General features: G+C 36.7%; 1 protein-coding gene across 2 annotated transcripts in view; it reads left to right on the top strand.

Annotated features, from left to right (window-relative positions):
* The first annotated feature begins 992 nt into the window (after positions 1 to 992).
* syt16 (synaptotagmin XVI) overlaps positions 993 to 24,347 on the top strand; it is a 50,952-nt gene continuing 27,597 nt past the window's right edge. The window contains exon 1 of one of the 2 annotated variants that reach the window (XM_030126496.1): positions 993 to 1,093. In XM_030126496.1, the coding sequence (XP_029982356.1) occupies positions 1,081 to 1,093 (13 nt within the window). In that variant the 5' untranslated portion in view covers positions 993 to 1,080. Of the gene's footprint in view, positions 1,094 to 8,569; positions 8,755 to 24,347 lie in introns of those variants that run through there. The other variant, XM_030126498.1, reaches the window with a different exon arrangement.

Here is a 24,347-nt window from a genome sequence, read left to right on the forward strand (position 1 = left end):
GGACTCTGGAAACAGGATGTTCTCCCTCTGTGAAAACGGTTCATTTTAAGCTAAAAAAAACAAAACAAAACTGTTCATATTGTAAGGTATGTATACACAAACGAGAACATGATTAAAAGTGTGGCATTCCATTTCTGTAAGCTATCTCAAATCATGCACACCAGACTTTTAAATAGGCTATTTCTCAATGTTTTAATTGTCAAAAATGCTAATTCATTAGCCGTTAGCTGATTTGCGTTATGTATCAGCTAGCTAGTACCTATCTTTTGTCAAACTATTTAGCTAGCATTACACTTTCGAGGATTAGGTTTTTATTTCTGACATGAAGTGTGTTTAGGATTTGTTCATATCACACACACACAAAAAAAACATTTTGAGTAAGGTTGGAGTGTTTTATGAAAAGCATTGCACAGTAGTGATCATTTAGTAAAAAGGGACGTGAATAATCACAACTATTAGCATAAATAATCAGTTGTTCATTGTTTCAGTGCATTTACATGACTGATAGATTTTTTAAAAATTATTTGTTTAGGAAAAGAGGAATGCCTTATGACATTATAAATTGAAGTCATTGATTGAATTTGATATTGATTAGCCGTTTTTATTTAATTTTGCTGTGTTTTGTAACTACTCGAAGATAAAATAATCTAGGATATCGAATGTATTAGTAAATTAATCGTTCTTATATGTGTCTTGTCTATTTTTTTTTTTTTTTTTTTTTTTTTTTGTACATGTAGGCTATTTTAAAATATTTTTATTGCCTCATTTTGTATGTTTTGTGGGTTCAGTGTTCATATTTACATGACTGATTTTTTCATTTGTATAAAGGATTGAAAAGTTAATAAATGTGTTAATGTCATGGTTTTATTACGTGTGTGGAATTTTAACACTGCATCATGTTTAATTTTAATGAGTTTTCGAGGTACAAACAGAGTTCATACCGTCCGAGTCTGTAAATTCCCATGCGCCCTGAAGGCTCCTTCGTTGGCAGATCTGCGGCTCCGGAGGATGCGGATCGCCGGGGATGCTGCTACTGCCTCTGCGCCGTTCAGACGCTCCGTTCCGCTGTGAGAAGCAGCCATGGCCTCCGACAGTAAGTAACCTGCGAGCATCTCCACCGTATTACGCCTCAGATTGTGTTTTTTTTTTTTTTTTTTGTTTTTGTTTTTGTTTTTTTTACCCGTGTTTCGGTTTCTTTTCGATGGTAAACGAACTGACAGAGTCGGGCCGTGAAGGCCACTTTATTCTCCTCTTCATCCTTTATTGTTATTTTCTGCGTTTTATCCACATTATTGTTATTTTGAGGCCTCGAGCACTTATTAACCAGCTGAATCTTTGATAATGTGTCAGTATGATGATCTCGAGTGTATTTGTGGAGCTCAGCGGAGAGTTGGTGGTTGCTTCAATCATGGCCACTTCACGGTATCCGAGTATCTCAGTATATGTTTTACAGTGTCTCCATCTGTATCTTCTTATGAAATATTCCTCTGGGGATTGAATTCTTCTCTTAACACGGTTTGTTTTGCTTTTATAACAGGCCTCAGAAGAGGTCTGTGTTATTGGCTGTGTTCGCTTTAGTGAATTTACACCATCTTCCTTCATCTTCATGGTTTTAATCCAATATGCTGTATTCTGTTCTCTGACATGTTTCTGCAGAAGCTATCAGGTTTGTTGTGATGATGTTCTGTGCTGAATCCAAACCAAAGTGGAAAATATTTACTGGTTCCATCCTCTGGTGTGAAGGCCTGCTGCTTTTGTGCATTTGCTGTTAGATTTTGTGAAATGTTTGGAAGTGTCACTTAGATCCTCAATCTGTGACATTTCTCACAGTGTTAATAATCAGTGCTGAGTTGATCAACAGGTTTATTTAATTAAAGTCAGGATTTTCCCTTGGGTTGTGGAAGGTGTAGATGCTGTGTTAACCTGTTGTTTCTTCTTTTTCTTTTTTCTGCATGTTTTAAAATAATATTACATTATTCAGGAAGTAGGTAAAAAAAAAAAAGCAAAACAAACCTAATGCAGTCATTGGTGTCATTACAAATCAGCAAATAATAGATAACACTTTTAAATGATCTTATTTTTGGGGAAAAAAAAACCTTTAGCGATAGAGAAATCTCAGTTTTTCTTTCTGCGAGGAAACAGGTTACATCCGGTCATATTCCATTCCCAAAACTGTCCTTTTTATAATGTATTATGCATTTTAAATACTTAATATAATCAGTCCATATGACAACAAGTATGTGTGAACTTTGTCGATGTTTAATAAAATATCCTGTTGTTTGATAGTAAATCTCAAAACCTGAGGATGAGTGTCATCAGTGTCAATGCAATGCAGAACAGTTTTTATGCATTTATATTAATGATACTATAATAACTGACATCGTCAAGTCATGGCAAATGGGTTTTATTTTTATTTCTTAAAATGGCTTGAATGTTTTGGTCAAATTATTATTATTGCAGAGAATATTTAAATCTATTTGGTCACTCATTGATGTATGAACTGTATTTTCCAATATGATCAAATAAAGTTAAGATAGTAGGAAAAAAGACAAAAACCTTAAATGCAAAAAAATAGTGACTTCCATGTTGCTTGTTTCACTGAGTCAGTTAATCCAAAACACCAGACTACTAACATTGAGTTTGTTTTCTTTCATTTCTACATTAGATCACCAGAACTTCTCCTAAACTTGGACAATTAAATTAATAACACATATTGACTTTGTGATACAACATATGATTAATTTCGTTGTTCAACCCCAAATTAGAGCTGCTTTGAGAAAACAAATGTACCAGAAACATAAAACTGAAGACCTGAAACAGACCGGTGAAACTGATTTAAGAGTATAAAAACACAGAGGAGCTGGAATGTAAAGCTAAAGATTAATGCTGTAATACGGTATTGTGTTTGGTAACTATAAAAAATGTCATTCAGGAGCTGGTATCGAGATATCAACATTGGCACTAGTCTTGAATATTTTTAATAATACTTAACATTAGTATAAAAACAAAATGATAGAATCAGAATGAGTAACAACCATCGTCTGTGATTTGCTTTATTGAACATTAATTATTTCAATATAATTTTTCTGTCAGTTTAACAACATGTTTAGCACAATTTACAATGGATTTTCATTGCCACTAGAGGGCAGTGATATATCAGTGTCATAAATGATCTGTTTAACACAAAAAGAAGAAGAATTTGACAGAGTGTCTCGTTGTCCCACAGATAAATGAAATGTTCCACTGTTTGTCCAATGATTGTCACTTTTTGACCATAAAGAATCATTAAAAAATGTAATTATTCATCTTGTTTCTTCAACTTTGGTCCTAAAAAACAGCAAACTACGTAGTGATGTGACATTTATCGCTATAATTATGAGATGTTTTTTGGAGATTTTTTCAGTGTGATTACATTTTAGCCACATGCCTCAGCTTTATCTCATGCCCCTATATTACATATTGAATCATATAAATAAAAGGCCCTCACTTTTGTTTAGGATTTTTCTGCAACTTTACAATAAAGCATGAAACTAAGTATGAAATGATAATGTAAGACAAAGGAAAAGGTTAATACAAACTTTAAGTAGGACTGCAATGTGGCACAACAGAACAACCAACAGAGCACAACATGAGATGATACAAAGGGTGTTGGCATCATTCCGCAGTGGATATCAGAACTGTTATCTTGTCTGTTTTTAGTTGGGTAAAGAGATGGGTAAAATAACTTTTTGCCTCCTCTTTCACTTCATTTATCTTGCTGGATACTGAAAATCACCATATTCAGATTAATTGTCATTATGTTAATCTTAAATAAAATTTTATTTTAGAAAAAAATTATTATACTTAATGGGAGAAGACGAAACTGAAGTGATAATGTATAATATTTAGCATCTTCTAGTGCCAGTTCCTTAATATATTTGCAGATTATTCAACGGCACTGGTGTTAATCTTATCAGTGCTGGTACATTTTAACCTGTATTTTTCATTTTTCAAGTGACGAAAAAAGTCAAACAGTGGCAACATTTCAAATTCAGCGTGAACAACTGAGATCACATCATATATTTATATATTCATCAACCTGGGTTTAGACTGAGAAGAAACAGGCTCATATTTTATGCTTTTAGACGTTATTTTAGACGTGTAGTTTTACTGTAAACCTTCACCAAGTGGAGGTGAGTGTCTACCTGATGCTCTCAGTATCAACTTCATTTCCCAGAATCCCTCTAGAGAATGGAGCCAAGGGGTTAAACTAAGACAAACACTAAAATCATGTGCCCCATTATTAAGAGCTCAGAGGATCGTTGAAATTATTAAAGTGGCTGTTTGGGGGGTGCGTCATGGGAGATGTAGTATATCAGGTAAAATAAGTTCATTGTCAATTTAACACACAATACTGAACCCAAAAGTAACTGCTAACTAATGGTGTCCAAATAATGACAGATATTGGCTTAATTAGAGCTATTTGTGTCACAATAAAATAAACGATGGAGTGTAATAGATGTTTTTCTATTAGTATTTGGTATTTATTTAGTTACAGGACAGTCTGTATTGGCATTAGTTGCAAAGAACAAGATGCATGCACCAGATTTAGCAGAGAAGCTAATTTCCATCTGTTGTCCTGGACAAACGACCAACATAATATTGTCATATTGTCTATTATTATATGATGCATAATGTCATATCATACAGCCATGATCCAACAGTAGAGCTGAGTAAACAACTTATTAGAGTTTTTTTATTCAGATTTGCTACAGACAATTTGTGCTCTTGACACTTCTAGAATTAGATTAAAAAAATTGCAATATTGGCTCAGAAACTTCTGGCAGAATATTGCGATATTTTAATTCATTGCAGATTGTTGTTTGCATGTTCACTAGATCTTTCAGTTGTGAATTTAATGCGTCACAGTCGGGATGTGGGATTCTTTTTTAACTTATATAGTATATGATTTTTAGTGAGTCTGAAATATTCAGCTCTGTATAAGTGACACTTTATGGGCTTCACTAACTCAGTCATCATTTTTACCAAAAAATAGTAAAAGGATCAGAATTTAGGACAGCACTTCATCTTACTGGATGTTTATCCAATCAAATATTACAGATGGAACATTTTACATTTGATCAATAGCAGCAGAACAGAACAGGACTAGATGTTGTAGTTAGTGTTCAGTCCCTGATTTACTGATTTCTCTATATCGTAACTTTTCTTATACATAATGGAAAGACATTAAAAGTTGTTTTTCCTCTCTACATACACATATGTGATTATATATTTACCTATTAATGTTCTTGCATAACCGCTGTTAGTTAGCGCTCATTGTAAACACCTTGTTCTGTCACCACTTCACCAGGATGTGACCTTTCAAAGTAAACTGAGCAGACATGTACAGTCCCACTAAAACATGATTTAGTCCTTTAAATGACACTGGAAATATCTGGAAACAGGTAATCAGCAGTGCAAACAGGCCTTTGTTTGGTTTGGTTTATTTGTCAGGGACCAAGTAAAAACCTGATAACCTGATGCGTTGGACCACAGTGGGCTACAGATAATTTCAGTCTGTAGACAACGCAGTAAATATACGTATAATACAAATACATGTCCAAAATACTAGACATAATGGGTGATTCAAGATAAAGAACACATGCATATACCTCTGTATTTTCTATTAGGTTGTATAACTATTCAGTTTTACACCAGTAACAAGCACTTTAATGAAAACAGAACATGACTGAAATAAAACAAAGACATAATTTCTAGGGATGCACCGATACCGATACGAGTATCGGCATCGGCTCTGATACTCAGTGTGTGTACTCGTACTCGTACTCGTAAAAGATATCTGGTACAAATGCACCGATACCACTTACAGCTGTTTGACATTCACAGTTCAGTTCAGCAGGTATGCGGTGGTGGAATAATGTGTGGGGAGTGTGAAGAGTGTGGAGATTTTTCAAAATAAATGACGGCGATAAAAGTAACGCTGACTGCAAGTAATGCTACAGACACAGACGGATACAGACGCAGCATTCTGCCCATCCTCTGCGTACATTCCGTCCGTTTTCCAGGTGCTGGTGGATGCGTACCCAGAATGACAATACCAGCAGGAGTACGGAGCAGTGCGGACCCCCGCCAGCTGAAGTGGAAATGAAACTTATCTCTCATTTATTTTTTCTCTACCTGCTGAAGCTTCACTTTTAAACCTTACCAGAGAAAATGCTGCAATATTAGTATCACGTTAATGTTGCCTCTGTCGTCTCCATGTTTGTTATTACTGACTTTCTTCTTCTTCTCAAAAAACTTTACTCTTCTTCATGGTATTTGTCCAGTATGGTTAATTAAGAGCGTCGCCCCCTGGTAGATTAATTGAGAAACGCTCATTCCAACACATTAAATGTCAGTAGTAGCACTATGTTCCAGTCAGACTAATGACAGCGACAATAAAGCACATTTACAAAAGGAACTAAGAAGTGGAATGGGATTATTAAGTGCTCGTATTGGTACTCGGTATCGGCAAGTACTCAAATGTAAGCACTCATACTCGTACTCGGTCTGGAAAAAAGTGGTATCGGTGCATCCTTAATAATTTCCTTCCACTTTCCAAAATATACAACTGTAAAACATGCAAATAAAGATAAGAATACAATAGCCTTTATTAAATAAAAATAGATCTAATGGTGACCATATATGTTCTACGATTATCCTGGTTTTACACAGGTACTTTGTATTAGATAAAAGCATATGATCTGCTTTTCAGACATTTGTACAGATCACAGCATTAAGTAAATTAATAAATAGTACTTTTCTGTTCTGCCGTTTATTTTTAAAAAAAGGTTCAGCAGGAGTAAATATTTTTTAGAGTAACTGCTTTTAAAAAATAAAGTGATGTTAAATAGGGACAAAATTAGAAGGGGGGGATCATGGGATACAACCAAATAACAAATGTCAACGCAGGAGTCAAGTGTTCACATCTTGATTTAATCCAGAAGATTACCTCATGTTTTATTTTAACCCTCTTCTTATTCATTTTAATTCTAACCATGTAGTTTTTGTGTCTAAACCAAACCAGTCCTTGTCACAGCCGAAACATGACCATTTATGTACTTCTAATAATCATCTAAAAGGATGTGGAATTATGTTTTGTTTTGCTTTTTTTTACATTTTCTTGTGAGAAGACTCTAAATCCCCATTACTGTGTCTCAGTCCTCCACAAACTTAGGGTGAACAGTCTAAAATTACATAAAAATTACAGTATTTTGTTAAATAGTAAATCCCTCAAGCCCTGAATCACAACCTCAGCCCCTAAGTCCATCAGAAATCCTGGGAAAACCCTAAGTTCTGTTGTATTTTATCACATTATCAACTGTATTTTGTATCTGCAGATGTTTGTGCATTTATGTCCTTACATTTATAGAGATTTTAGAGACCATCAGCACCAGAAACGATCAGTTTGTCCACTTTAATCTGCAGGAGTTTGTGTGATGACTGCCACTGTGAGATGTTAAGTTCATATTATTTCAGTTAATCAGCTGCTGGAGGTTGTAGAAATGATTATTTTATGGATAATTTTTAGGTGTGTAAATATAGTTTTGGTTTATTATGAAAGACTGGCAGAATAAATGACACTTTAATGGAGCTTAACAAAAATCAGAGCCGTTAAAGGATGAAAAAGTACAACAAGGACCATCGGTAACCCCATAACGTCCTCGTAGTGTGAGTCTGAGCCGTTACCATGTAGAAAATCCTCAGCTTGCTTCATTGAGCTGAAGGAGGCAGTCAGTCATGTGTGTGATGCTGTTTCTGGTTATTGTGGCCTACTTACAGACCACCTCGATGTCTAATTTATGGCTGAGAGAAAGGAGAAGACGCTCCATCAGGACTCATGGGTAATATTCAATGCGATTAGCGGTAGCAGGAAATTGAAAGCGGCTTGACATCCATGTTAGTTCCTGTTTATTTGAGCAGAGAGCAGGCGGCCTGAGAGGAAACCACAATCATGGATGGAAGTCAGGCTTCCATCCAAATGCCAAATTTAACCGCGATTTGAGAAAATGTAACACAGAAAATGTGAATTCAGGTGCATTGCGATCTGCTAGTTAACTAGTTCATGTTGATTTGATATATTGACCGACTCTAAAAATGTTGTAGAAATACTGTGTTCTAGTAAATATAGATTTATTATCAGTACTTCCTGATAATAACCAGTAGTTTAAGACAAAGGGTGAAGAATGAACCATGGAGCTCCAGAAAACAAATGAACTCATTAATTGGATAAATCAGTAGTCTGCAGTGGGGATTAAACAAACCAAATTAATGGATTTTCTTCATCATCCTTCCCTTTTTTATCCCTAACTTTGGGATATTGTAACTCATTGAACAACTGGACGTGTTGTAGCCCAGACGGTGGTTGGTTTAACCATGTTCCTTCTCCATGTTGTGTCTCAGTAGCGTTCAGGAAGGGGCCTCCGCCTCTGCTGGTCGGAGGCAGGAAAAGCTGTGATGATTGAGGGTTTTCACACAGGACGCTGCCGAGATCAGGCCGACGAATCAGATTTCAGGGATGAGGAGAGAGTTTAGCAGAGCTCAGATGTTTGTCCTCGACACAAGCTGAAATTTGCTCTTCAGCTTAGAGTAAACAGGACAGAGGTGAGAGGAACGGCAGCAGGAATAGAAGGAGAAGAAGAAGAGAGTGGAGAGGAGGTGAAGACATGGCCATGGAGGGAGAAAGGAACAGGACAGAGACTTCAACAGTAGAACGTATGTCAAACTTTAAACTTTGTACATTACATATTTAACACCTTCCTACTGATGTTAGACACCTGCAGATGTTAAGAAAACCATGATACTCTGGCTTTATGGACAGATGGTTAACATACACCGAGGCTGCTTTCACCCCTGAGGATAATGTTTTAGTAATATCAAACTTATGTCAAAAATACTCAGATACTTTGCTTAATAGTATGCTATAAAATAACCTTCTATGCTGGAAAAGTACCAAAGCAATGGTGTAAAAATTCTTTTACACTAAAAATGTGGATGCCAGGCTTTAAAAATGTTCTGTTAAAGGAATATTGCATTTGAAAATAATGTTAAAGTATGAATACTGTCTTTAAAAGTACTCTGATAGACTTAATGCACAAATACTCAGTTTAAAAGAAAACTTAATGAAAAAAAAATTGAATGAGCTCAGAACTTTTACAGTTAAAAGCTCGAAAAATACACTTTAACTGTTGATGCCAATACTGAGCTAAAAAACTGCACTTTTGCTGTTAATAGTATGAAAACTACACAATAAACATAAAATAAAAATACAAATGCAGCACTATAGAGATATGGAAAGATATGGAAAGAACACTGCGTTATAAAGACATTGACAGTAGAAATCAGAGAGAAGTTTAAGGTTTGATCTGTTGCTGAATGAATGAACGTGACTGTTTTTGGTCAGTTTTTGTTGTTTGGCTTTTCAGACTAAAAGTCATTTGTCACCTGTAAGTATTTCCACTCTGTTAACAGACATCATTGTGAACTTCTCGTACAGAAGTTGTTGCTTCCAGACACACATGAAATAATAACATCCACGGAGTTTTCAGCAAGTGTTTCCTGTTGTCTAATTTGTTGATTTCCTTTGGTGCAGTAATTGTAGTATTTTTCCCATTTTCTTTTGGTTTTAAAAAGGTTGTAAAATTTATACTTAAATGTGCAGATACCTGATATAAAAGTACTTTGTTATAAGTACTACCTGAACTCCCTGGCTGCTTTATTAGGCACATCTTACAAGTACCAGATGTACCTAATAAAGTGGCCAAAAAGTTTGTCTCCTCTACCCACTGGCATCAACAAGGCACACACAGAGATCTGCTGCTCTGGATATTTTCTGTTTTGTACTGTTCTCTTTGAATCTAGAGACTGTTGTGGAAAACCCCAGTACATCAACAGCTTGTGAAATACTCAATTGAACAACTATGCCACGTTCAAAGTCCCTTAAATCACCTTTCCTTCTTGTTTTGATGCTCAGTTTTAGCTTCATCAGATCATCTTGAGCACATCTACATGACTAAACACATTGAGTTGCCCCATTGTTGTCGGTCTTTTAGGTATTTACGTTAATGTACAGTTGGACAGGTGTACCTAATAAAGTGGCCAGTGAGTGAACACATTGTAAAACACAAACTTTAAGTTTTTTGCAAATCTGAGGTGCAACTGCAGCTGCCAAATAAATGTAGAATAGTAAAAGAACATATAACATTAAAATTCATTCATTCATTCATTCATTCATTCATTCATTCATTCATCTTCTGAACCCGCTTCATCCTCACAAGGATCGGGGGGGTGCTGGAGCCTATCCCATCTACCTATGGCTTAAGGCAGGGTACACCCTGGATGAGTCAACACTAACATTGTAAAATCATAGTTAAAAAAACACAGAGACATACAGGTAACAGTTAGATTTGATGAGAACAAATTATGGAAATGCTAAATACATTTATATCAGCATGTTAAACTTTGCTGACTTCATTCATCTGTGTTTTAATGTTAGGAAACGTCCAGGTTGTGTTGAACTGTTGTAGTGCAGCCTGTAACCACCAGATGGCGCTTTAAAATCAGTATTGAAGAGCTGTGTTGTGTGGATGTGGATTATTTATTCACAAAATCCCATGGATGTGTAGAATCATGTAAAAAAACACAGTATTTTATGAAATTCTGACAGTTGTCTTTTTATGTTTTTACAGTAGAAAAGCAGAAATTGACCTTATTTTCAATTGATTTTAACAATTTAACATATAAAGCACAAACACAAATTTTGCAGAAAAGGCCAATTATTCCTCAAAATGTCTATTAAGGTCGAATATGTTGCAGAATGTCAAGTCAAGCTGGTTGTGTTCATTTGCCACCACATGAATTTAGAGCAAAAAACAATGAAACAGAAGTGAAAAGGGGGTTTCTAGGTTATATCTGTCAAGAGTATGAAGGTTGGATAAGGCATAAAGAGAAAATAATTATGAACTTTGAACAAATGTAAATCAACAGATGAGGAAAAGAGTAGCGTTTGCAGATTCATTTCATTGCTCACTTGGAGTTGAACTGCATCAGTTGTAGCTGAATTGCAAAGAAATTATTATTAGTTATCATTTTTACTCCTACGTGCATGCCGTTCACTTCTCTCACAGCTGATTTTTCTATTGCAGCTCAATAGTTGCGACATAAGTGTAATAATGAGCCCGTTCAGAGCTGCATTTAACGTCATCCCTCTCATCATCTTTCCAGATTTCATTCGTCTAATGGATTTGCATTTCCTTCTCCATAAATGTTGTATAGAAACATGATCCTCCCTGAATTTTTCACCAAAGTACTGTCATAACTAGTTCATTTTTTTTGCCTGCTTATGTTACTATTGATCTGTTGCAAATCAGTCTGAATGTTAAAGACGCTGATTCACACAGGTTTAACATTGTCACAGGTGGAATATTTAGTTTAATTCTGTAGCTTTCATAGAATAAAAATCATAGACAGTGTCCACAGTTAGAGAGAGCCATGCAACCAGGTAGCGGAGAAGGTTTTGGAACAGTAGAAATTTAAGGAATATTACTCTAATGAAGTAATTAAACTGGGTAACTGTTTAATTTGACTTCTGTTTCATTGTTTGTTTGTTTTTTTGTTTTTTTTTACATTCCTTTGGCTTAGTAGGTTGGGGAAGATTCACCAGACAGCAGGAGAAATTGTTGACTGATGTGCCCTTGAGCAAGGCACTTAACTTCCCATTTGCTCCTCAGGTGCCAGACATTGGCAGCCCACTGCTCCTAGTCTGCAGTGTGTGGTGTGTTCCTGCATATTCAGCTGGTGATGTGTCAAGTGCAGAGTCCATATGTAAAGTACAGTCGCGGAAAAAATTATTAGTGAGACTGTGAGACTCCTTCCAAATGTAAAACTATTAGTAGTAATGTAGCTTAGAAATATGATTTATGTAAGAACTACAACCACAGTACAGTTGCGGAAAAAATTATTAGACCATCAAAAATCATCAAAAACAATGGTTATGTAATCCAGTCCTAACTCCTGTGTGCATCATGTGACTAAAACAGACAGAAAAGAAAACATGGAATGCCTAAAAGCACTGTTTTTGTCAGTACAATGCCATAGATATTGATGGAAGAACTGAAGTGGTTTTGGTTATTATCAAGAAAACATGGAAAATGGATAGATATCAACTCTGAAATTAAACTACTATGAGCTGTTTTTGTTGTTATCATTATATTTGTCCAAACAAGTGCGCCTTTATTTGTATCAGGCTTTAAAATGACCAAGAAATTGAAGAAAACAAGGGTGGTCTAATAATTTTTTCCACAACTGTATATAGCAACTGACTAATAATAAAGATTCTTCTTCTTCTAAGTGCAACATGTTATATTCGACAGGTAACAGTGGTCACAGTTTGTGATGTGTTTGGACAAAAAGGAGCTAAAGTAAATCAGAGGAACCTGTAAGAGCTGTCAGTGATAGGAGTGTGATCAGTGGCTGCTTTTATTAGTTTGTCTCCGAGTGAAAGCACTTCTGAGCCGTGTTTTTCTTTTTATTCATCATCTAAACTATGAGGGGCTCTTATCCTCCCAGCCAATCAGCACAAACAGACCGACAGCGCCATGGTAACGTGAAGACCTTCTGCATGTGGGAGGGAAAAGGCACACTCATTATACCTTAATAAAGCCACGGGGCTGTTTCCAGGGAAACGGCGGTTTTCAGGTGTGTGGGTTTGGCGGTCAGTGGGTTTGTGACTGACTGAAAACATAATGTGCTAATGCTTCAGCGGCGAATTGACCCAATGTCCGACAACAACAACAGCTCTGTTTAGTGCAGCGAGGTCAGTGAAGACCATGTCGACAGGGGAGTCAGTGGGTGGTTTTAAATGGAGAACAAGGTCTGAGCTTGGATTTAACAACTGATAAGTGATGTATTATCAGGATAGACTGGAAAATGTACTCATCTTTATGGAGGAGTACAAATACTACACTATAAGAATACTCCCAGTGAAAGTTCAAATAAGGCTAGGTCCACGGGAGGATTGTCCCTAATGCGCTAAACCACTGCAAATGAGACAGAAATACTGCCAAGAAAATAGTATCAATTATGTCTTGTGTCAGTCTGACTCATTCAGTACAAATACACCTTGTTGCAAAAATATATTCACACAAAACCAGAGTAAATCTCATACAGTTGGTCTGGTGATACTAATGTTTGCAGAAAACTAGTGTAAACTGAGCACAAACTTACTGCTCACTCACATTTTCCCTCTGTTTCTTGAGTTTTTGAGCCTTGAATGATACTGAATGAATGTTTAAAGGAGTCATATTTTGCTAAACCTATTTTTATTAGTCTTTGGTTCATTTATTTGTCTATTTGGACCCTAATAGTTCATAAAGTTTGAATTTGAACCCTCCAGGTGTTGCAAAGCTATCTTTATATTCATTCTGGTAAAATTCCAGTGGATTTCTTCAACCCGTTTCAATTCCTTCTTAATTTGTTACATTTTATAACTAGTTACATTATGAAATTTGCACATATAAGGTCAAGACTTCTGATGAACATTTCTCCAAGTAGCCATAATTGTGTAGTAAAAATGGAAAAAATGTCCAAACTTTGAGCCAATTAGCTAAAATATTCAGTTATTGGTTGTATTAAAGCTATACCTACCGATGTGGCATTTCTCACAGCACTTAGTAAAAGTTTGAACATGAACAACCCGCCTCCCTCCAAAGCCCCGCCCACTTCCCTCTGCCTGAGCTCTGACGCTCTCCTCCTCTCACCTAATGCGATGGAAGCGGAGGTGGAGGCGGAGGTCCGGTCCGCTTCGGTGTGTCTGCAGACCCCTCCCTCAGTAATCAGACACATCATCCACCTGCCGCGGGCCCTGTTTCATCAGTAGACCCTGTATTTAAGGGTCTGGTCTGTGCAGCACTGGGTCAATGTCTTCACATCGCCCAGCTGATGAGGTGCTCAGGCGATGGGCGTGCGCACTGTGAATGTGTGGCCTCTGCAAATTTTCCGTGGACATTTGAGGTTTCATAGTCCATACATTTATCATCCTACATAATCCTACATTATGTGACACCAAGTACATGTACCTGTATGAGTACTGCAGTCAGAAAAGCTGAGCTCTGTGCAGACCTGTCTGTGGAGTCCAGTAAACTCGACTTCCGGACTTTTATCTTCATCCTTCATTCATCGGACTCCTGTTTGTTCTCCTTAGTTGTTGTTTCTGTCTATAAATCCATATTTTCCTATCCGCATGTGCATTTTAGTTCTATCCATACACATCCTAGACAGTAGACTGTGGTCAGTGACAGGAGGAGCAGCACCAGTGAAGCATCAGATTCAGAGGTACGCATATTGGATGTGGAGACGGCAATAATGGATCGGATGCTGGACGGCTGTAATTGATGATTGACAGGAGGCTCAGCCAGGTTAGGCCAATTATTTCATTCGGACCGAATAAAATTGGTCAGAATTTTATCAGAAATATGAGCAATATATGAGAATTAAACATTTTTGAGTTTCAGCACCTGGTGAATTTCTTTTACATTTTAGTTTGACACATGCTTATTAGGAGCATTTTAAGATGACAAAAAAGAAGTGTAAAAATGCCACATTATACAGTATAGCTTTAACGAACACAAGTGGTTTCAGCATTGAAGGTGATGAAAGAGGTACACAAAATGTAGGTGAGGAAATGCATAAACAGGAAAAAAATCATGTCAAAACTGATTATCCTACTCTATTTGCCCGCATTACCAGATGTAAGTGTTCTAGCACCATATATAGTGCTGCTTTGTTCGTATTCCTGCTTGTTCTCATTTTTAAAGCAGCTCAGATTAGCATTAGCATTAGCGCCACCAAGCGGCCTGGAGTCTACTCTCTCATTCGCAGGCTCTGATAGGCTCATTTGCTTTGTGGAAAAGCTCGTATTAAAGTTCAGTTTGGCTTCATATCAAACAAATTTTTACATTTTTGCTATTCAGCTTTATTGAAAATTAAATCCTCATCATCTGCTATGAAGATAACAGCAGTACTGATGTTCCCGTGAAACCCCATATACATTCATTGACACCGAACCATTATCGAAAGTTTCTGACATTATTTTAGCTTGTTTCAGACCTGCCTGTGTTACATTAATACACATTCCAGTAGATTGTGTTACAGATGCAGCACAAAAGAAGATTGTGTAGAGCTATGTGTGCTAATTTCAGACTTGTAATATGAGGGTTTTGCCGTGCGAAGAAGTGTGAAGAAAAACCTGAAACACTAGAAACTCAATTTCCTGAGGGTTCTGCCCAAAGGTTCAGTAAAGTTGTATCCAATCAAATCGAAACTGTAATAGCATCAGATGTAGCTTTAGCATTAGCATGAAAGCTTTTACTTTTAGTGAGTGTTCTCTGTGTTCTATAAAAATATTCTTACATCTAGCACGGGTTCTAGATGTGGTAGGTTTTTTTTTGCTGTTGCCTATTCGTGCATGCTGTACCGGAATTGTCCAGTAGTCACCGCCAAAGCAATCTGGGTATAGCAATGTGATTATAAGGCTGTTGTATTACAAAATTACTAATATCTCCCAAAATATTGGTCCTATCAACTTGCTGTTTTTGCTAGTCTGTTCCTTGACCAAAAATACATAAATATGCCATCGTACAGCAGTCAGCTCTCTATGGATTTTGTGTGAATCCCAAGACACACATACACGTGCACACACAGAGGCCACTTGGCTTTTATAGTATAGATAACAATCTGAATACTGTTCTAAATTATACTCTCTTATAGTAAAAGCATGAATACTGAGCTCCAAAAATACTTATAATTGGCCCACTGTATGTAATTGGTGCAGTTTTCTTCGTCTTTCTCTTTCTAGAAGTAGGTGAAGACTAATTATTAGCTTTAGTTATGCAGCACTTCTATGTAACACAGCGTTAATGCAGTCATCAGTGTTTTAGAAGAACTTTGTTTTCTTCCACCCACATTAGTCTACACACAGAACCAGTGCTGCAGATTCTTCTGTGGGAGGAATCAAAATGTTGAAGGTGAAAACGGCAGGAGTTCAGGGTCTTTACAGGATTATGTCAGTATTCAGATCATGTTTTAGAATATAGCAGTCAGATTTTGGTTGATAAATGTGTCGGGTCACGTCCAGATTGAATACACAGCGGAATAATCCGTTAAAGCTCATGAGTTGATTAAACTCAGACTGAGGATGGAGCAGTCAGCTGTGTGTTATAGTAATAATCTGTCGGCAAAAGGCCAGACACACACAGAGGCCTACTGTGCTCGGAATAATTAAATCCACATTAATGAGCGACCTTACAACCAGCTGAGAGGGATTTTTATAAGAAACTGCACAGCTCCACGTTCGTCCTCATTAATGAGCGCTAACAACGCGGCCTTCGCCTCCGCTTCTGTCTTCATTTATTTATTTTTTAATCTAACGCTCACATCAGAGTGCGCTCTCTTCTGCAGCTCTGCACTTCAAAGCCTGCTGGAAAAGTCAGTAGCTGCATAGTAATCAGAGGATCAGGATTTAGCATCACACACAAACAAGCCTCACCGCCGTGTCGGCCAAAGATTAGCCATAGTGAGATTTCTGTCGTGGCTGGTTTCGATCTCTCATCTCATTAGACTCATCTGACACCTCTTTCTGCTCCATAATCCATATTTGTGCGTTAATACATCCAGTTTTGCCTTCAATACATTTGTACATTACACAACACTCTGCATTTCTGCTATTTTATCTGATTCCCTTCAAATGCAGCGGCTTTACTTTTACCTAATGCTGGTTGACTAAGTTGGCTCTCTTGCACCTGTTGGCTGCAATATTTCAAGTAGATCATTTGTTTGTGTCCCGTTTGTGCTAATTTCATACTTGTATATGTGTAGAAGAGGGCAAAGCGGCATTGAAATGTCAAACAATATTGATTTGACAAAAAGATAAATAATGTAAAACAACAAATGGGCTTTATAGAGGGTGACGTCTGATATTTGGCGAGGGTCTGGTTTCGATTGGCTCGATATGTAGTGTCATGAAACAACTTTTGTTATGATTTGGTGTTATATAAATAAAATTTGACTGAGTGATTGATATTTGATATTTGGAAAAACATGAACAGTTCAATCTATAGTTGATTTTTTTGGACCTCAGCCTCAAATTTATGTATTTATTTTTTTGCCTGAATATTTTTTATTGACGTTTATAACCATGAAAGTATAGCATTCGTATCAATTATATTTTACAATCTTTTACAACAGATTCAGCTCTGAATGAAAGTCGGAGTCTGGAGGCAAATAGGGGAAAAGAGCAGCTCTTGATTTGGAACTGGGTACAACCATGTTTGAGTGTGTGTTTGTGCAGCAGGTGTGAGTCCAGACTTGAACCCAGGGAGTCTTCCTGTCCATCTGGATGCAGACAGTAGGAGGCTCTGAGTCTCCAACACTGGGCTCTGTGTGCGCCCGACAGAGCAGCTGAGAGGGGAACTCCACTTTACAACTATGCCCGAACACACCATCCAGACATTTACTGCCTCACTGCGTGGGCAGCTATTATTTTTCTGTTAATTAATTCAATCACGGATCAAATTAAATGACAGTTAAACCAGCGGCTGTTGAAAAGTCGCATCGAAATTCCCTCAGATGGTGAAAAAACCCGTCAAACTCAGACATTCACTCAGATGTTCTGTCCGTGGGTCTGCGTCGGTGGTTAGAGCGAGTGGGCAGTGGTGATGTGTTTTAATGTCAAATTTTCAGCGTTATAAGCAGTGTGGAAGTGTACCCATGCTGCAGCTGTCGTGTGTTAGCATTAACACTCAAGCAGACCAGACATCTGTCTCTGTGGGAGTGGAGTTCAGCAGCTGAACATGGAGAAAATCGGATGTTTATATGGAGAGGGTCCGACAGAGGAGCAATAACTTATATCCACTGCATGTTTTCACACCTTTCAACAGTAGTAGTAAGTAGTAGTTTTGGACAGTGCAGCAAGAAGTGTGACTGCAGTGTCAATAATTGCCACATAAACGTCAAGTCAAAATTATAAATAAATAAGTGAATGAACATTGATATAGATGATCTGCTGTGGAAGCATAAAGCCAAAATATGCTTATGGGAGCTTCAAGAGTAGTAGTTATATCTGACAGAACCTGAACAGCAGCTGTTGGTAGGCGTGCGGAAAAGAAAAAAGATATTGGTTCAGTTTAAAAAAAAACATGTTGGCTGAGGTGAAACGTGGGCGTACTGATAAAAGGTGAATAGAAGTAAGTGGAGAGTGTAAATAGATTGAGAGAATAATTCTGCAACTTGAATGTTCGCTGAATTAAGACGAGAAATGATCAGAAATCACGTATTAGACCTAACCAGCAATAAAACACCACCATGTCTGAAGAGCTGCAGACACAACAGGTAGACAAACTGTGGAAGAATTTGAGATGTTTCATTATCCAGACCAGAAGTTCAGTTCAGGACACAAATGTCCCTCAATCATCTGTACATTGTTTTATAAAATCCACATCTATTGCAGAATTAGCCTGATTTTGGACAATCAAGGGGTTTTTCTGGTTGTGATCAAATCTTGACTCTCCAAAATGCTCACCTTCTCGATGAGTTAATAGTAAGAAGAGAAAACTGTGGTCGTTGCATCCAACAGCCAATGGTAGAGATGCACCGCTGTTACCAAGCAACAGTAAATGTCGTAGCTTTACAGATGAACGAGCCGACAGTAAACATCTCACATGTTGATGGCATCAACATGAGTAGCTCCTTGTTCAGTTCATTCAACCTTCCGCTTTTTTCACTGTAAATCAGGGGTGTCAAACTCATTTTAGTTCAGGTTCCACATTCAGCCCAATTTGATCTAAAGTGGGCCGGACCAGTAAAATAATAATGTAATAACCTATAAATAATGTCAACCCCAAACATTTCACTATGTTTTTGAGTGAAAAAAGTCAAATTACATGATGAAAATATTTACATCAAACTTCAAACAATCCTTAAAAAAATGTGAACAACCTGAAATCTTAAGATAAACAAGTGCGATTTTAATTATGTCTCATGTCTTATGAAAACAAGTGCTTTCTTTGTTTTAGTGCAAAAATAACACAAACAACTATGTACAACCTGAAATTTCTTAAGTCCAATATTATGTCTCAGTTTATTATTTACGCATGTGCATTACAACATACAGATCACAGTGGATCTACAAAAGCACAAGACATTTAGTAACAGACAGAATACTGTTAAAATTCCACATACCTCTCTTAAGACACTTCATGTTGTTTATATTTGTTCAGGTTATTCACATTTTTATGAAAGGATGGTTTGTAAATGTGAACATTTTTATGTAATTTTACTTTTATTCACTAAAGCAAAGAGAAAAAATTGGAGTTATCATTATTTCCTTGTTATTATAATAGTATTTACTGGTCTAATCCACATGAGATTGAACTGGTCTGTATTTGGAACCTGAACTAAAATGATTTTAACACCCTTGATTGTTAATATATTAACCCATAAAGACCCAGCGCTACTTTTGAGTCAGTTCCCAGATAAATTTTCCTCTCAATTTAACCTTTCTTCCATGATTTATCACCATTTATTCTAATATTATCCTCTGTATTTTGCATTTTTCAGTGTAAATCATGTATTTTTCCCTGTATTTAATTCACTGATGATGTAGATGTTAATTACAACTCAGAGTAAATTCAAAGTAAATTCATTTTGCAACAAAAAACTGAAGAAAAAGTGACTTATTCAGCAAATATATCAATGAATGAATGAAAAAAACAAGTATCTCCATCCACTGTCATTGATCCAACTCCGTAGGTTTTACTGGTGAATCAATGTAGAAGATGACGGTGTTTCCGCGGTAACTACAGAGACTCTGAACATCCAAATGGGTCATATCTGATGACCATGAAAAGATGAATAACTACATTTTATACCAATTATTTACGTGTATTGATAGGATTAGTGGATCAACAGGTATTAAACATCAGAGTTGAGTAGATGCTTTTGATCACCGGTTTGAACACCGCTGTTTGGGTCTTTATGAGTTAAGTGTAATTTTTGTATCTCACAAATTCATCCCATGGGCTGGATTGGACCCTTTGGAGGGCCGGTTTTAGCCCGTAGGCCGTATGTTTGACACCCCTGCTCTAAATCAGCACTGTTTACACGTGTTGCCACAAAGTGATGTGATGGTGGTGACTGCTTTGTCGAGCAGGATTATTTTTATTATTTGTAATAATATCCTGTAGTGTGTGATGTGCCATTAGAGGTTAGAGAGAATATTATCTCTGAAGATTCTTCAGTAGTGTGGGTGAAGTTTTCTAATAGTGATGATGTGAAAACAAATCCATAGTTTTTAGTCAAATAATAACTTTATATTTACTGCTTTGATCAAACTTTGTCAACTTCCCAACACATCATCATCTACTTAACCAGTGCCTTGTTTAGTTTTTTCATTGTAGATTGTTGCATCAGGAGATCACAGTGATTTTTATCCCTAAAGAAACAACAGAGACGGGTGTGAAAAACCAGCAGACGATAAATAAAACACATCCTCCCATCCTGTACCGGCGCTGAGCCCTCCTCAGCTCAGCAGGATGTGCACTTGTCTCATGTGCTGCCATTGATTCATCTCTATGCTCTGATGTGTTACTGTGGAAACAGGAGACGGCGACCTCCCATCATGCATCTTTATTCATCTGTTCTGAAGAAGTCAGCCGTCTCATTGAGTGTGGAGTCGTACGCCTCCATGCATCCTCTCTGCTTCTCCTGCTCGTCTTTACTCACCTTTTTATGCTATTTAACTCAATCCTAGAAATGATTCTTTATCACCGATGAGGTTTTCTCCTCAGATCTGTGTTGAAATAATGAAACAAAATTTCTTGCATAATCTCTTCTTCATCTTTTTTCCCCACCTCAACCTTTGTTTTCAGGTTTTACAGCTTTTCCCTCTCTTTACTTGTGCTTTTCTTCTTAAATTTGCAATATTCACCTTGGTTCAGCACTTTTCTCCCCAGAAAGTTTAAAGGATTAGTCACACATTTAGACATCTGAAGCAAAATAAGTTTGGTGACAAAGACCTGAGAAGTGTGAACACAGTGACTCAACTCAGCCCGTAAAAGGATCACGATCATAAAATGTGAAATGTGTAATTTACTGAAAACAGTAACAAGAAAAGGATCACTCTGCGTTTATCACTTTGGGCTGTGGCAGTAAAACATCTTCATCCTTTTGCTCTTTTTTTCTTCATTCTATAACTTTCCAAGATGACAGTAATTACAGAGAATCAAAACTGCCATAAGTAAAAAATAAAGTAAACAGATGATCACAGTCGTAAAGCCAGTGCAGCTTTAGACTAAGGTTGGACGACTTATTGTATAAACATACACACACAGAAAGACAGAAATACATTATATAAATAGTTTAGTTTATCTTATCTTAGCTCAGTTTAATTTATTTAACAGGGAACAAACACTTTAATCTCAGAGAAAAAAAGATTTGTTGCTCCAGCATTAGCTAAAAACTATTTATCTATCAATAGAAATATGTAACTGAATTAAATACAGAGAAACAGATGTCCATGAATATAGAAATGCATAAATAAATGAATGAATATAGATTCATGTAAAACATAAATGTTATGCAGAAATAGCTTTTGTCAGTACAAAAACGTATTGCCGTTTTCTTTATATTAGTACTGAATGATCTTCAATTGTATTTCATCTTATTTCATTATATGATCTAGTTTTCAGAGGAATCCTACACTTCATATTATTAAAAATAAATAATAACTCTGCTTTCTACTGCAGTTAACATTAATTTTTAATGTCCTGTTAAGAGTAAATATAGTATTTTACACAGACTGTTGCACTAATATGGGTTTGTAGCATCAATGGGTCCATGTTATTGAGTTTATTTGTCTATTTATAATGATGCTTATGTTCAGGTTTAGTCACAGCAACTTGTACAGGTCCATCAGCTACAGGCCTGGCTGCTGAAATCAGACATGCAGTGAGTCTTATCTGTATTATAAAAGCCAAGTGGCCTCTGTGTACGTGCGTGTATGTATGTCTCGGAATTCACACAAAATCCAGAAAGAGCTGACTGCTGCAGTTTGTCATATTTATGTATTTTTGGTCAAGGAACAGACTGGCAAGAAACGCCAAGTTGATAAGACCAATATTTTGGGAGATATTAGTAATTTTGGAATACAGTAGCCTTACAATCATGTTGCTATACCCAGAATGCTTTGGAGGTGACTGATGGACAAATGCGGTACAGCATGCACGAATACACAACAGCATAAAAACTGCCACATCTAGAACCTGTGGATCCCCACGGGTCAACGCACTAGTTTACTCTGATGTTTTAGGATTATGTTAGTATGTAAAAGCATGTTTGATTATTAGAAAACCGATAGAACAAATCTCTAGACAGTCTAAGACAGAGGTGTTGAAGTCATTTTAGTTCAGGGGCCACATTCAGCCCAGTATGATCTCAAGTGGGTCAGACCAGTAAAATTGTAACAGTGAAAAAAGTACAATTATATTGACAGTGTTTACATCTACAAACTATCATGTAAAAAACCATGAACAACCTGAAATTAAGGAGAAAAATTAGTGCAATTTGAACAATATTATGCCTCAGTTTATCATTTACACAAGTACATTACAACTTTTACATATTATAAATAGGGCTGGGCAAGTTAATGCATTATTACTGTGTTAACGCATTCATTGAATAACAGTGACAATTTTTTTTAATCTCACGTTAATGCCGTTTTATTATAACTCATATTATTCTGCCCCTGCTTGTGTGCATGTAGCAATTAGCTCGGCAGATAGACAACAGGTTTTCTAAGAAAAGCCGGACGCCGAAAACTTCTCTCCAAATCTTTTACTTGAGACTCACTCTAAAACTGCAACATACATACAAAATATGTCTCAGTTATGTTCATTGCCGTAGTACATTTACATGGCATTATACATTCAGATGAATGGGAAAAAGACTGCTAGCTCGATGCTAACCTGAATGGGAAAATCCATAGACGCGTTAACAATTGGCATTTACAGATTAATTTAAGATTTACAATGTCTTTTTATCCAGCAACAAAGGTTCACATCAGAGATATTTTATACTATTCATTCTCACAACAACTGAACATAAAATACTCACAGGCAAACGTTTTTCGGGCCATACAAACAGAGTGAAAGAAATGTGTCTGTTAGTTCCTTCTTATGTCCGAACTGACTACGGGAACACTGAAAGGATAAAACATACGTTAGTGCAACTTATTCCAACCACTAGAGGGCTCTCTTTGCTTGCTTCAAACAACTGAACATCACATATTATTGGGCTTAGTAGTATTAGTACTTATTAGTGGGCTTAAGATTCCTGTCAATCACTCACAACCGGAAATAAACTGGTGTGGACATAAACATGGAGAAAAGTAGCGGTCTTTTACATGGGCATTTTCATTTTAAATGTCTTCAGATGGTGGGGTTGAGAAGGACAAAGTTGTTTGGAAGCACTGCAATGTGGAATTATTTTTTATCACCGGAGTACTTCGAGACTGAAATATCACTTAAAGGCAATACACGCTGTTGATGCCAGCAACCCCCCCCCCCCCCCCCCCCCCCCCGCCCCCCCCAATATATCTATGCGATTAATCGCAGAAATCCATGCGATTAATTGCGATTAAAAAATTTAATCACTGCCCAGCTCTAATTTTAAATGCACAAAACATTAGTAAAAGGCAGAATATTGTTAAAATTTCACTTCTCTTAAGACATTTCAGGTTGATCATATTTTTTTCAGATTCATTTTTGGTGAAAGGATAGTTTGTAAACGTACACATTTTCATGTAATTTTACTTTTTGATACTAAAGTAAAGAAAAAAATGTATAGTATAGACAGTGTTTTACTGGCCCAACCCACTTGAGTCCAAAATAAGGATTTATGTGGCGCCTGAAGTAGTATTTTTGCATTTCACAAGTTCATCCCATGGTTGAATTGGACCCTTTGGCGGTCTTGTTTTGGCCCACAGGTTGTATGTTTGACCCCTCTGATATAAGATGTATGTACAGGAACATGTGGGCTAGAGTTTACTTCATCTAGATATTTTCTGATATTGTAGTGTCAAAATTATGCAAACATGGAGGGTTTAATGTCACGTACAACAACATAAAGCATCACAAACAGACTAAACCTCCAAAAACCAGAGGAAAACTGGAGGAAACTGGTCACAGGTTGGTCAGTGATGATGATGATGATGATGATGATGATGATGTGATGATTCTATGTAAAAAGACCAAACCAGA

Source organism: Sphaeramia orbicularis, chromosome 22 (assembly GCF_902148855.1).
Source record: "Sphaeramia orbicularis chromosome 22, fSphaOr1.1, whole genome shotgun sequence".
Classification (NCBI taxonomy): Eukaryota; Metazoa; Chordata; class Actinopteri; order Kurtiformes; family Apogonidae; genus Sphaeramia; species Sphaeramia orbicularis.